Source organism: Oncorhynchus gorbuscha, linkage group LG11 (genome assembly GCF_021184085.1).
Source record: "Oncorhynchus gorbuscha isolate QuinsamMale2020 ecotype Even-year linkage group LG11, OgorEven_v1.0, whole genome shotgun sequence".
In the NCBI taxonomy this organism is placed as follows: Eukaryota; Metazoa; Chordata; class Actinopteri; order Salmoniformes; family Salmonidae; genus Oncorhynchus; species Oncorhynchus gorbuscha.
In genome coordinates, this window is record NC_060183.1 from 2,684,850 (window position 1) to 2,697,219 (window position 12,370).

Consider the following 12,370-nt stretch of genomic DNA (forward strand, 5'->3'; position numbering starts at 1 on the left):
CTCGTCAGTGCAGTAGGACTGTAAGGTAAAGTCTCTGGGACATAATGTATCTCCTCTCTCTCGTCGGTGCAGTAGGACTGTAAGGTAAAGTCTCTGGGACATAATGTATCTCCTCTCTCTCGTCGGTGCAGTAGGACTGTAAGGTAAAGTCTCTGGGACATAATGTATCTCCTCTCTCTCGTCGGTGCAGTAGGACTGTAAGGTAAAGTCTCTGGGACATAATGTATCTCCTCTCTCTCGTCAGTGCAGTAGGACTGTAAGGTAAAGTCTCTGGGACATAATGTATCTCCTCTCTCTCGTCAGTGCAGTAGGACTGTAAGGTAAAGTCTCTGGGACATAATGTATCTCCTCTCTCTCGTCAGTGCAGTAGGACTGTAAGGTAAAGTCTCTGGGACATAATGTATCTCCTCTCTCTCGTCGGTGCAGTAGGACTGTAAGGTAAAGTCTCTGGGACATAATGTATCTCCTCTCTCTCGTCGGTGCAGTAGGACTGTAAGGTAAAGTCTCTGGGACATAATGTATCTCCTCTCTCTCGTCAGTGCAGTAGGACTGTAAGGTAATGTCTCTGGGACATAATGTATCTCCTCTCTCTCGTCAGTGCAGTAGGACTGTAAGGTAAAGTCTCTGGGACATAATGTATCTCCTCTCTCTCGTCAGTGCAGTAGGACTGTAAGGTAAAGTCTCTGGGACATAATGTATCTCCTCTCTCTCGTCGGTGCAGTAGGACTGTAAGGTAAAGTCTCTGGGACACAGGTGTTAATGTATCTCCTCTCTCTCGTCGGTGCAGTAGGACTGTAAGGTAAAGTCTCTGGGACATAATGTATCTCCTCTCTCTCGTCAGTGCAGTAGGACTGTAAGGTAAAGTCTCTGGGACACAGGTGTTAATGTATCACCTCCTCTCTCTCGTCGGTGCAGTAGGACTGTAAGGTAAAGTCTCTGGGACATAATGTATCTCCTCTCTCTCGTCAGTGCAGTAGGACTGTAAGGTAAAGTCTCTGGGACACAGGTGTTAATGTATCTCCTCTCTCTCGTCGGTGCAGTAGGACTGTAAGGTAAAGTCTCTGGGACATAATGTATCTCCTCTCTCTCGTCAGTGCAGTAGGACTGTAAGGTAAAGTCTCTGGGACATAATGTATCTCCTCTCTCTCGTCAGTGCAGTAGGACTGTAAGGTAAAGTCTCTGGGACATAATGTATCTCCTCTCTCTCGTCAGTGCAGTAGGACTGTAAGGTAAAGTCTCTGGGACATAATGTATCTCCTCTCTCTCGTCAGTGCAGTAGGACTGTAAGGTAAAGTCTCTGGGACATGTTAATGTATCTCCTCTCTCTCGTCAGTGCAGTAGGACTGTAAGGTAAAGTCTCTGGGACACAGGTGTTAATGTATCTCCTCTCTCTCGTCAGTGCAGTAGGACTGTAAGGTAAAGTCTCTGGGACATAATGTAATGTATCTCTCTCTCTCGTCAGTGCAGTAGGACTGTAAGGTAAAGTCTCTGGGACACAGGTGTTAATGTATCTCCTCTCTCTCGTCGGTGCAGTAGGACTGTAAGGTAAAGTCTCTGGGACACAGGTGTTAATGTATCACCTCCTCTCTCTCGTCAGTGCAGTAGGACTGTAAGGTAAAGTCTCTGGGACACAGGTGTTAATGTATCTCCTCTCTCTCGTCCGTGCAGTAGGACTGTAAGGTAAAGTCTCTGGGACACAGGTGTTAATGTATCACCTCCTCTCTCTCAGTGCAGTAGGACTGTAAGGTAAAGTCTCTGGGACATAATGTATCTCCTCTCTCTCTCGTCAGTGCAGTAGGACTGTAAGGTAAAGTCTCTGGGACATAATGTATCTCCTCTCTCTCGTCAGTGCAGTAGGACTGTAAGGTAAAGTCTCTGGGACATAATGTATCTCCTCTCTCTCGTCAGTGCAGTAGGACTGTAAGGTAAAGTCTCTGGGACATAATGTATCTCCTCTCTCTCGTCAGTGCAGTAGGACTGTAAGGTAAAGTCTCTGGGACATAATGTATCTCCTCTCTCTCGTCGGTGCAGTAGGACTGTAAGGTAAAGTCTCTGGGACATAATGTATCTCCTCTCTCTCGTCAGTGCAGTAGGACTGTAAGGTAAAGTCTCTGGGACATAATGTATCTCCTCTCTCTCGTCAGTGCAGTAGGACTGTAAGGTAAAGTCTCTGGGACATAATGTATCTCCTCTCTCTCGTCAGTGCAGTAGGACTGTAAGGTAAAGTCTCTGGGACATAATGTATCTCCTCTCTCTCGTCAGTGCAGTAGGACTGTAAGGTAAAGTCTCTGGGACATAATGTATCTCCTCTCTCTCGTCAGTGCAGTAGGACTGTAAGGTAAAGTCTCTGGGACATAATGTATCTCCTCTCTCTCGTCAGTGCAGTAGGACTGTAAGGTAAAGTCTCTGGGACATAATGTATCTCCTCTCTCTCGTCAGTGCAGTAGGACTGTAAGGTAAAGTCTCTGGGACACAGGTGTTAATGTATCTGGGACACAGGTGTTAATGTATCTCCTCTCTCTCGTCGGTGCAGTAGGACTGTAAGGTAAAGTCTCTGGGACATAATGTATCTCCTCTCTCTCGTCAGTGCAGTAGGACTGTAAGGTAAAGTCTCTGGGACACAGGTGTTAATGTATCTCCTCTCTCTCGTCGGTGCAGTAGGACTGTAAGGTAAAGTCTCTGGGACACAGGTGTTAATGTATCACCTCCTCTCTCTCGTCAGTGCAGTAGGACTGTAAGGTAAAGTCTCTGGGACATAATGTATCTCCTCTCTCTCGTCAGTGCAGTAGAACTGTAAGGTAAAGTCTCTGGGACATAATGTATCTCCTCTATCTCGTCAGTGCAGTAGGACTGTAAGGTAAAGTCTCTGGGACATAATGTATCTCCTCTCTCTCGTCAGTGCAGTAGGACTGTAAGGTAAAGTCTCTGGGACATAATGTATCTCCTCTCTCTCGTCAGTGCAGTAGGACTGTAAGGTAAAGTCTCTGGGACATAATGTATCACCTCCTCTCTCTTCAGTGCAGTAGGACTGTAAGGTAAAGTCTCTGGGACACAGGTGTTAATGTATCACCTCCTCTCTCTCGTCAGTGCAGTAGGACTGTAAGGTAAAGTCTCTGGGACACAGGTGTTAATGTATCACCTCCTCTCTCTCGTCAGTGCATTAGGACTGTAAGGTAAAGTCTCTGGGACACAGGTGTTAATGTATCACCTCTCTCTCGTCAGTGCAGTAGGACTGTAAGGTAAAGTCTCTGGGACACAGGTGTTAATGTATCACCTCCTCTCTCTTCAACAGATATGGTAAAGTTAGATTAGTTCAAACATCACTATCGATGTTATCAGTTGGTCCTGGTTGATAATCTACATGATGCACGTCCTGTAGTTTGTTAGTGCCCACTATGAGAGGAATAACATGCTTCAATGACCCAACAAACGATCCTCCGTCCACCTCAACCTCCTCGCTTTGCTCATGCGGCCTAAATATGTGGAAAACACATCGTCCATAGCGATATTCAGATCCGTACTATTCAGTAGTTAGGCAATATGAGTGTACTGTACAGTATATGTGACCTAAAACGGTCTAACCCCCCCCCCCACAGCACCTCTTCCTCCCTGTACGGTCTCTTGCCACCCCCCCAGCACCTCTTCCTCCCTGTACGGTCTCTTGCCCCCCCACGGCACCACTTCCTCTCTGTATGGTCTCTCCTCTGTGAAACTGACCCTGTCGAAGTGGTTGAAGGAGGCTCTGAACTCGTTCATCTGGTCCTGGCTGATACCCTTGGCGTCCCGCGTCAGAATCTGGTTCTCGATCTCGTTGATGGTTCTGGCGATGGTGGTCAGGAGCTGCTCCCAGCCCACACGGATATGCTGCAGGGAGGATGAGAGAGGGAGAGGAGGAGAGAGGGAGGAAGAGGAACAAAGGGAGAGAGGACGAGAGAGGGAGAGGACGAGAGAGGGAGAGGACGAGAGAGGGAGAGGACGAGAGAGGGAGAGGACGAGAGAGGGAGAGGACGAGAGAGGGAGAGGACGAGAGAGGGAGAGGACGAGAGAGGGAGAGGACGAGAGAGGGAGAGGACGAGAGAGGGAGAGGACGAGAGAGGGAGAGGACGAGAGAGGGAGGGAGAAGAGGGAAAGAGGGAGGGAGGACAAGAGAGGGAGAGGGAGGAGAGAGGGAGGGAGGAGAGGAGGAGAGAGGGAGAGGACGAGAGAGGGAGAGCAGGAGAGAGGGAAAGAGGGAGGGAGGACAAGAGAGGGAGAGGGAGGAGAGAGGGAGGGAGGAGAGGAGGAGAGATGGAAAGATCAACTTGTACCCTCTCTTGGGATCTGTAAAGATCAACTTGTTCCCTCTCTTGGGATCTGTAAAGATCAACTTGTTCCCTCTCTTGGGATCTGTAAAGATCAACTTGTTCCCTCTCCTGGGATCTGTAAAGATCAACTTGTTCCCTCTCTTGGGATCAGTAAAGATCAACTTGTTCCCTCTCTTGGGATCAGTAAAGATCAACTTGTACCCTCTCTTGGGATCTGTAAAGATCAACTTGTTCCCTCTCTTGGGATCTGTAAAGATCAACTTGTTCCCTCTCTTGGGATCTGTAAAGATCAACTTGTTCCCTCTCTTGGGATCTGTAAAGATCAACTTGTTCCCTTTCTTGGGATCTGTAAAGATCAACTTGTACCCTCTCTTGGGATCAGTAAAGATCAACTTGTTCCCTCTCTTGGGATCAGTAAAGATCAACTTGTACCCTCTCTTGGGATCAGTAAAGATCAACTTGTACCCTCTCCTGGGATCTGTAAAGATCAACTTGTTCCCTCTCCTGGGATCTGTAAAGATCAACTTGTTCCCTCTCTTGGGATCTGTAAAGATCAACTTGTTCCCTCTCCTGGGATCTGTAAAGATCAACTTGTTCCCTCTCTTGGGATCAGTAAAGATCAACTTGTTCCCTCTCTTGGGATCTGTAAAGATCAACTTGTTCCCTCTCTTGGGATCAGTAAAGATCAACTTGTTCCCTCTCTTGGGATCAGTAAAGATCAACTTGTTCCCTCTCCTGGGATCTGTAAAGATCAACTTGTTCCCTCTCTTGGGATCAGTAAAGATCAACTTGTTCCCTCTCTTGGGATCTGTAAAGATCAACTTGTTCCCTCTCTTGGGATCAGTAAAGATCAACTTGTTCCCTCTCTTGGGATCAGTAAAGATCAACTTGTTCCCTCTCTTGGGATCAGTAAAGATCAACTTGTTCCCTCTCTTGGGATCTGTAAAGATCAACTTGTTCCCTCTCTTGGGATCTGTAAAGATCAACTTGTTCCCTCTCTTGGGATCTGTAAAGATCAACTTGTTCCCTCTCTTGGGATCTGTAAAGATCAACTTGTACCCTCTCTTGGGATCAGTAAAGATCAACTTGTTCCCTCTCTTGGGATCAGTAAAGATCAACTTGTACCCTCTCTTGGGATCAGTAAAGATCAACTTGTACCCTCTCCTGGGATCTGTAAAGATCAACTTGTTCCCTCTCTTGGGATCTGTAAAGATCAACTTGTTCCCTCTCTTGGGATCAGTAAAGATCAACTTGTTCCCTCTCTTGGGATCAGTAAAGATCAACTTGTTCCCTCTCTTGGGATCAGTAAAGATCAACTTGTTCCCTCTCTTGGGATCTGTACAGATCAACTTGTTCCCTCTCTTGGGATCTGTACAGATCAACTTGTTCCCTCTCTTGGGATCTGTTGGACTTCCATTTCTTTCCATTACCTTCCATGATGTAGTTGATGTGCTTGTTGTGTAGTTGTGTGTTGTGTAGTTACTTACAGTTGTGTGTTACTTACAGTAAATCCATAGTGTAGTGTTGTGTAGATGTGCGCTTCTCACCTCCATGGTATAGTTGGTGTGTTTGTTGTCGAAGATCAGAGCTTCCTGAATCAGCTGGTGGTCTCCCTCCAATTGGTCGATCTTTGGCTTGTAGTTGACGATGTTCTTCTCGTATTGGCGGAGGTGGGTCAGCTGATCCTCCAGGGTTCCGTGCATCTCGATAGAGATACGACCAATCTCCTACAGAGAGAGAAACACAGGGAGGAGAAGAGGGAGCAGAATACATGAGGAGAGGGTGTGTCAAGACCTACTGGAAAGAATGTTTGAATTAGATTGTGAAGAGAAACAGGCGTGAGAACACAAACAAAACTGTTTTTGAGGATGACAGGCGTGATACGATTAAGGATGACAGGCGTGATACGATTGAGGATGACAGGGGTGATACGATTGAGGATGACAGGGGTGATACGATTGAGGATGACAGGCGTGATACGATTGAGGATGACAGGCGTGATACGATTGAGGATGACAGGCGTGATACGATTGAGGATGACAGGCGTGATACGATTGAGGATGACAGGCGTGATACGATTGAGGATGACAGGCGTGATACGATTGAGGATGACAGGCGTGATACGATTGAGGATGACAGGCGTGATACGATTGAGGATGACAGGCGTGATACGATTGAGGATGACAGGCGTGATACGATTGAGGATGACAGGCGTGATACGATTGAGGATGACAGGCGTGATACGATTGAGGATGATGACAGGCGTGATACGATTGAGGATGACAGGCGTGATACGATTGAGGATGACAGGCGTGATACGATTGAGGATGACAGGCGTGATACGATTGAGGATGACAGGCGTGATACGATTGAGGATGACAGGCGTGATACGATTGAGGATGACAGGCGTGATACGATTGAGGATGACAGGCGTGATACGATTGAGGATGACAGGCGTGATACGATTGAGGATGACAGGCGTGATACGATTGAGGATGACAGGCGTGATACGATTGAGGATGACAGGCGTGATACGATTGAGGATGACAGGCGTGATAAAAGTTGTGGTCTGAATCCAAGCGTATTTGACACTTACAACTCTACCTGTTCTGTCCAGTACCAACCCTACCTGTTCTGTTCTGTCCAGAACCAACTCTACCTGTTCTGTCCAGAACCAACTCTACCTGTTCTGTCCCGAACCAACTCTACCTGTTCTGTCCCGAACCAACTCTACCTGTTCTGTCCCGAACCAACTCTACCTGTTCTGTCCCAACTCTACCTGTTCTGTCCCAACTCTACCTGTTCTGTCCCAACTCTACCTGTTCTGTCCCAACTCTACCTGTTCTGTCCCAACTCTACCTGTTCTGTCCCAACTCTACCTGTTCTGTCCCAACTCTACCTGTTCTGTCCCAACTCTACCTGTTCTGTCCCAACTCTACCTGTTCTGTCCCAACTCTACCTGTTCTGTCCCAACTCTACCTGTTCTGTCCCAGCTCTACCTGTTCTGTCCCAACTCTACCTGTTCTGTACCAACTCTACCTGTTCTGTACCAACTCTACCTGTCCTGTACCAACTCTACCTGTCCTGTACCAACTCTACCTGTCCTGTACCAACTCTACCTGTCCTGTACCAACTCTACCTGTCCTGTACCAACTCTACCTGTCCTGTACCAACTCTACCTGTCCTGTACCAACTCTACCTGTTCTGTACCAACTCTACCTGTTCTGTACCAACTCTACCTGTTCTGTACCAACTCTACCTGTTCTGTACCAACTCTACCTGTTCTGTACCAACTCTACCTGTTCTGTACCAACTCTACCTGTTCTGTACCAACTCTACCTGTTCTGTACCAACTCTACCTGTTCTGTACCAACTCTACCTGTTCTGTACCAACTCTACCTGTTCTGTACCAACTCTACCTGTTCTGTACCAACTCTACCTGTTCTGTACCAACTCTACCTGTTCTGTTCTGTACCAACTCTACCTGTTCTGTTCTGTACCAACTCTACCTGTCCAGTACCAACTCTACCTGTCCAGTACCAACTCTACCTGTTCTGTTCTGTACCAACTCTACCTGTTCTGTTCTGTACCAACTCTACCTGTTCTGTTCTGTACCAACTCTACCTGTTCTGTTCTGTACCAACTCTACCTGTTCTGTTCTGTACCAACTCTACCTGTTCTGTTCAGTACCAACTCTACCTGTCCAGTACCAACTCTACCTGTCCAGTACCAACTCTACCTGTCCAGTACCAACTCTACCTGTCCAGTACCAACTCTACCTGTCCAGTACCAACTCTACCTGTCCAGTACCAACTCTACCTGTTCTGTACCAACTCTACCTGTTCTGTTCTGTACCAACTCTACCTGTTCTGTTCTGTACCAACTCTACCTGTTCTGTTCTGTACCAACTCTACCTGTTCTGTTCTGTACCAACTCTACCTGTTCTGTCCAGTACCAACTCTACCTGTTCTGTCCAGTACCAACTCTACCTGTTCTGTCCAGTACCAACTCTACCTGTTCTGTCCAGTACCAACTCTACCTGTTCTGTCCAGTACCAACTCTACCTGTTCTGTTCTGTACCAACTCTACCTGTTCTGTTCTGTACCAACTCTACCTGTTCTGTTCAGTACCAACTCTACCTGTCCAGTACCAACTCTACCTGTCCAGTACCAACTCTACCTGTCCAGTACCAACTCTACCTGTCCAGTACCAACTCTACCTGTTCTGTCCAGTACCAACTCTACCTGTTCTGTCCTGTACCAACTCTACCTGTTCTGTTCTGTACCAACTCTACCTGTTCTGTTCTGTACCAACTCTACCTGTTCTGTTCTGTACCAACTCTACCTGTTCTGTTCTGTACCAACTCTACCTGTTCTGTTCTGTACCAACTCTACCTGTTCTGTCCAGTACCAACTCTACCTGTCCAGTACCAACTCTACCTGTCCAGTACCAACTCTACCTGTCCAGTACCAACTCTACCTGTCCAGTACCAACTCTACCTGTCCTGTTCAGTACCAACTCTACCTGTCCTGTTCAGTACCAACTCTACCTGTCCTCTTCAGTACCAACTCTACCTGTCCTGTTCAGTACCAACTCTACCTGTTCTGTCCAGTACCAACTCTACCTGTTCTGTCCAGTACCAACTCTACCTGTCCAGTACCAACTCTACCTGTCCAGTACCAACTCTACCTGTCCAGTACCAACTCTACCTGTCCAGTACCAACTCTACCTGTCCAGTACCAACTCTACCGGTCCAGTACCAACTCTACCTGTCCAGTACCAACTCTACCGGTCCAGTACCAACTCTACCGGTCCAGTACCAACTCTACCTGTTCTGTTCTGTACCAACTCTACCTGTTCTGTTCTGTACCAACTCTACCTGTTCTGTTCTGTACCAACTCTACCTGTTCTGTTCTGTACCAACTCTACCTGTTCTGTTCTGTACCAACTCTACCTGTTCTGTTCTGTACCAACTCTACCTGTTCTGTTCTGTACCAACTCTACCTGTTCTGTTCTGTACCAACTCTACCTGTTCTGTTCTGTACCAACTCTACCTGTTCTGTACCAACTCTACCTGTTCTGTACCAACTCTACCTGTTCTGTACCAACTCTACCTGTTCTGTACCAACTCTACCTGTTCTGTCCAGTACCAACTCTACCTGTTCTGTCCAGTACCAACTCTACCTGTCCAGTACCAACTCTACCTGTTTTGTTCTGTACCAACTCTACCTGTTCTGTACCAACTCTACCTGTTCTGTACCAACTCTACCTGTTCTGTACCAACTCTACCTGTTCTGTTCTGTACCAACTCTACCTGTTCTGCCCAGTACCAACTCTACCTGTTCTGTCCAGTACCAACTCTACCTGTTCTGTCCAGTACCAACTCTACCTGTTCTGTTCTGTACCAACTCTACCTGTTCTGTTCAGTACCAACTCTACCTGTTCTGTACCAACTCTACCTGTTCTGTCCAGTACCAACTCTACCTGTTCTGTTCTGTACCAACTCTACCTGTTCTGTCCTGTACCAACTCTACCTGTTCTGTCCTGTACCAACTCTACCTGTTCTGTCCAGTACCAACTCTACCTGTTCTGTCCAGTACCAACTCTACCTGTTCTGTCCAGTACCAACTCTACCTGTCCAGTACCAACTCTACCTGTTCTGTTCTGTACCAACTCTACCTGTTCTGTTCTGTACCAACTCTACCTGTTCTGTTCTGTACCAACTCTACCTGTTCTGTTCAGTACCAACTCTACCTGTTCTGTTCAGTACCAACTCTACCTGTTCTGTTCTGTACCAACTCTGCTCTGTGTAGACTCACCTCCATCTTGGTTTGTATCCAGGGCCCGATGACATTGGCTTGGTTGGCAAACTGCCTCCGGAGACGTTCGTTGTTCTGCTGGCGGGCGTGCTCCTCGATCAGGGCCTGGTCCCTCTGTGGCACCAGCTGTCTCACCTGGGGTGGTGGGGGGAGAGACAGGGGTTAGAGTCATAGAGGGGTGTCTCACCTGGGGTGGTGGGGGGAGAGACAGGGGTTAGAGTCATAGAGGGGTGTCTCACCTGGGGTGGTGGGGGGAGAGACAGGGGTTAGAGTCATAGAGGGGTGTCTCACCTGGGGTGGTGGGGGGAGAGACAGGGGTTAGAGTCATAGAGGGGTGTCTCACCTGGGGTGGTGGGGGGAGAGACACCCTGTCCCTCACCTTGTCCCATACACATGGTGTTGATCTCCTGTACGTGTTGCCTGTCCCACACCCTGTCCCACACCCTGTCCCTCACCTTGTCCCACTTGGCGTTGATGTCCTGAGGGTTGATGGTGGTGTAAGGGTTGGTACCAGCCATGTTCACATGATAGGTGGCCACTATCTTGGCGATCTCATTGTGAATGCCCAGGATGGCACCGCGTTCCTTATCCGCATCAGGGAGAGTGGCTTTAAACTGCTCGTGGGCTGTACTCAGACCCTGTGGGAGGGAAAGACAGAGATATGAACGGACGAAGACACACGCACACACACACAATCAAATGTGTGTGTGTGATAGGTGAGAATTGTCTGTCAATTGAATGATTTGAATATTCCGCCCTGAAACATATTAATTGTATGGAATTGATTAGAATGTACAAAATCATAATCAATAATTGTGTAGTCCGAGTCAGAATGAGGGTGAAACTATATGCCTTTATGGTATTTAAAACGCAGACCGTCTGAGCTCGGTGACGACCTGACTAGAGATTTGGGAGAGAACGGGGAGTACGTCTCGAGGACAAGGTTACCATCTCTGTCGGCTGGGTAGTGAGACAGGCAGTGTGTGTGTGTAGCAGGACATGGTCACTATCTCTGTCGGCTGGGTAGTGAGACAGACAGGACAAGGTCAATATCTCTGTCGGCTGGGTAGTGAGACAGACAGGACAACGTCACTATCTCTGTCGGCTGGGTAGTGAGACAGACAGGACAAGGTCACTATCTCTGTCGGCTGGGTAGTGAGACAGACAGGACAAGGTCACTATCTCTGTCGGCTGGGTAGTGAGACAGACAGGACAAGGTCAATATCTCTGTCGGCTGGGTAGTGAGACAGACAGGACAACGTTACTATCTCTGTCGGCTGGGTAGTGAGACAGACAGGACAAGGTTACTATCTCTGTCGGCTGGGTAGTGAGACAGACAGGACAAGGTCAATATCTCTGTCGGCTGGGTAGTGAGACAGACAGGACAAGGTCAATATCTCTGTCGGCTGGGTAGTGAGACAGACAGGACAAGGTCAATATCTCTGTCGGCTGGGTAGTGAGACAGACAGGACAAGGTCACTATCTCTGTCGGCTGGGTAGTGAGACAGACAGGACAAGGTCAATATCTCTGTCGGCTGGGTAGTGAGACAGACAGGACAAGGTCAATATCTCTGTCGGCTGGGTAGTGAGACAGACAGGACAAGGTCAATATCTCTGTCGGCTGGGTAGTGAGACAGACAGGACAAGGTCACTATCTCTGTCGGCTGGGTAGTGAGACAGACAGGACAAGGTTACTATCTCTGTCGGCTGGGTAGTGAGACAGACAGGACAAGGTCAATATCTCTGTCGGCTGGGTAGTGAGACAGACAGGACAAGGTCACTATCTCTGTTGGCTGGGTAGTGAGACAGACAGTGTGTGTAGCAGGACATGTTTGTGTGTATGTATGTGAGACTGTTTGTGTGTTTGTATGTGGCTGTATGTATGTGTGTGTGGACAAGTATGTTTGTGTGCGTGTGTGCGTGCGTGAGAAGTCAGTGTGTATAAAATGAATTGTTTTGTATTCTTGGCTTCAGAACGTTCTCTGAATAAACTGTACTAGCCTGTTGCATTATTGTTATTATACCCATGGTCTTCCAAACCTCGTGGGTGTTGGTCAGAGCTATTGATTGATTATTATTATACCCATGGTCTTCAAACCTCAGGGATTGGTCAGAGCTATTGATTGATTATTATTATACCCATGGTCTTCCAAACCTCGGGATTGGTCAGAGCTATTGATTGATTATTATTATACCCATGGTCTTCAAACCTCAGGGATTGGTCAGAGCTATTGATTGATTATTATT

General features: G+C 47.7%; 2 protein-coding genes across 3 annotated transcripts in view; both read right to left on the minus strand.

Moving 5' to 3' along the window:
- The window catches only part of eif2ak2 (eukaryotic translation initiation factor 2-alpha kinase 2), a 192,670-nt gene that overhangs the window by 71,391 nt on the left and 108,909 nt on the right, over positions 1-12,370 (minus strand). The window lies entirely within an intron of this gene.
- LOC124048039 (alpha-actinin-1-like) overlaps positions 1-12,370 on the minus strand; it is a 74,994-nt gene that overhangs the window by 20,405 nt on the left and 42,219 nt on the right. Inside the window, exons 12-15 of the mRNA XM_046368412.1 lie at positions 10,579-10,761; positions 10,124-10,258; positions 5,852-6,031; positions 3,718-3,864 (exon numbers count right to left, since the gene is read on the minus strand). Coding sequence (XP_046224368.1) covers positions 3,718-3,864; positions 5,852-6,031; positions 10,124-10,258; positions 10,579-10,761 — 645 coding nt within the window. The remainder of the gene's footprint in view (positions 1-3,717; positions 3,865-5,851; positions 6,032-10,123; positions 10,259-10,578; positions 10,762-12,370) is intronic.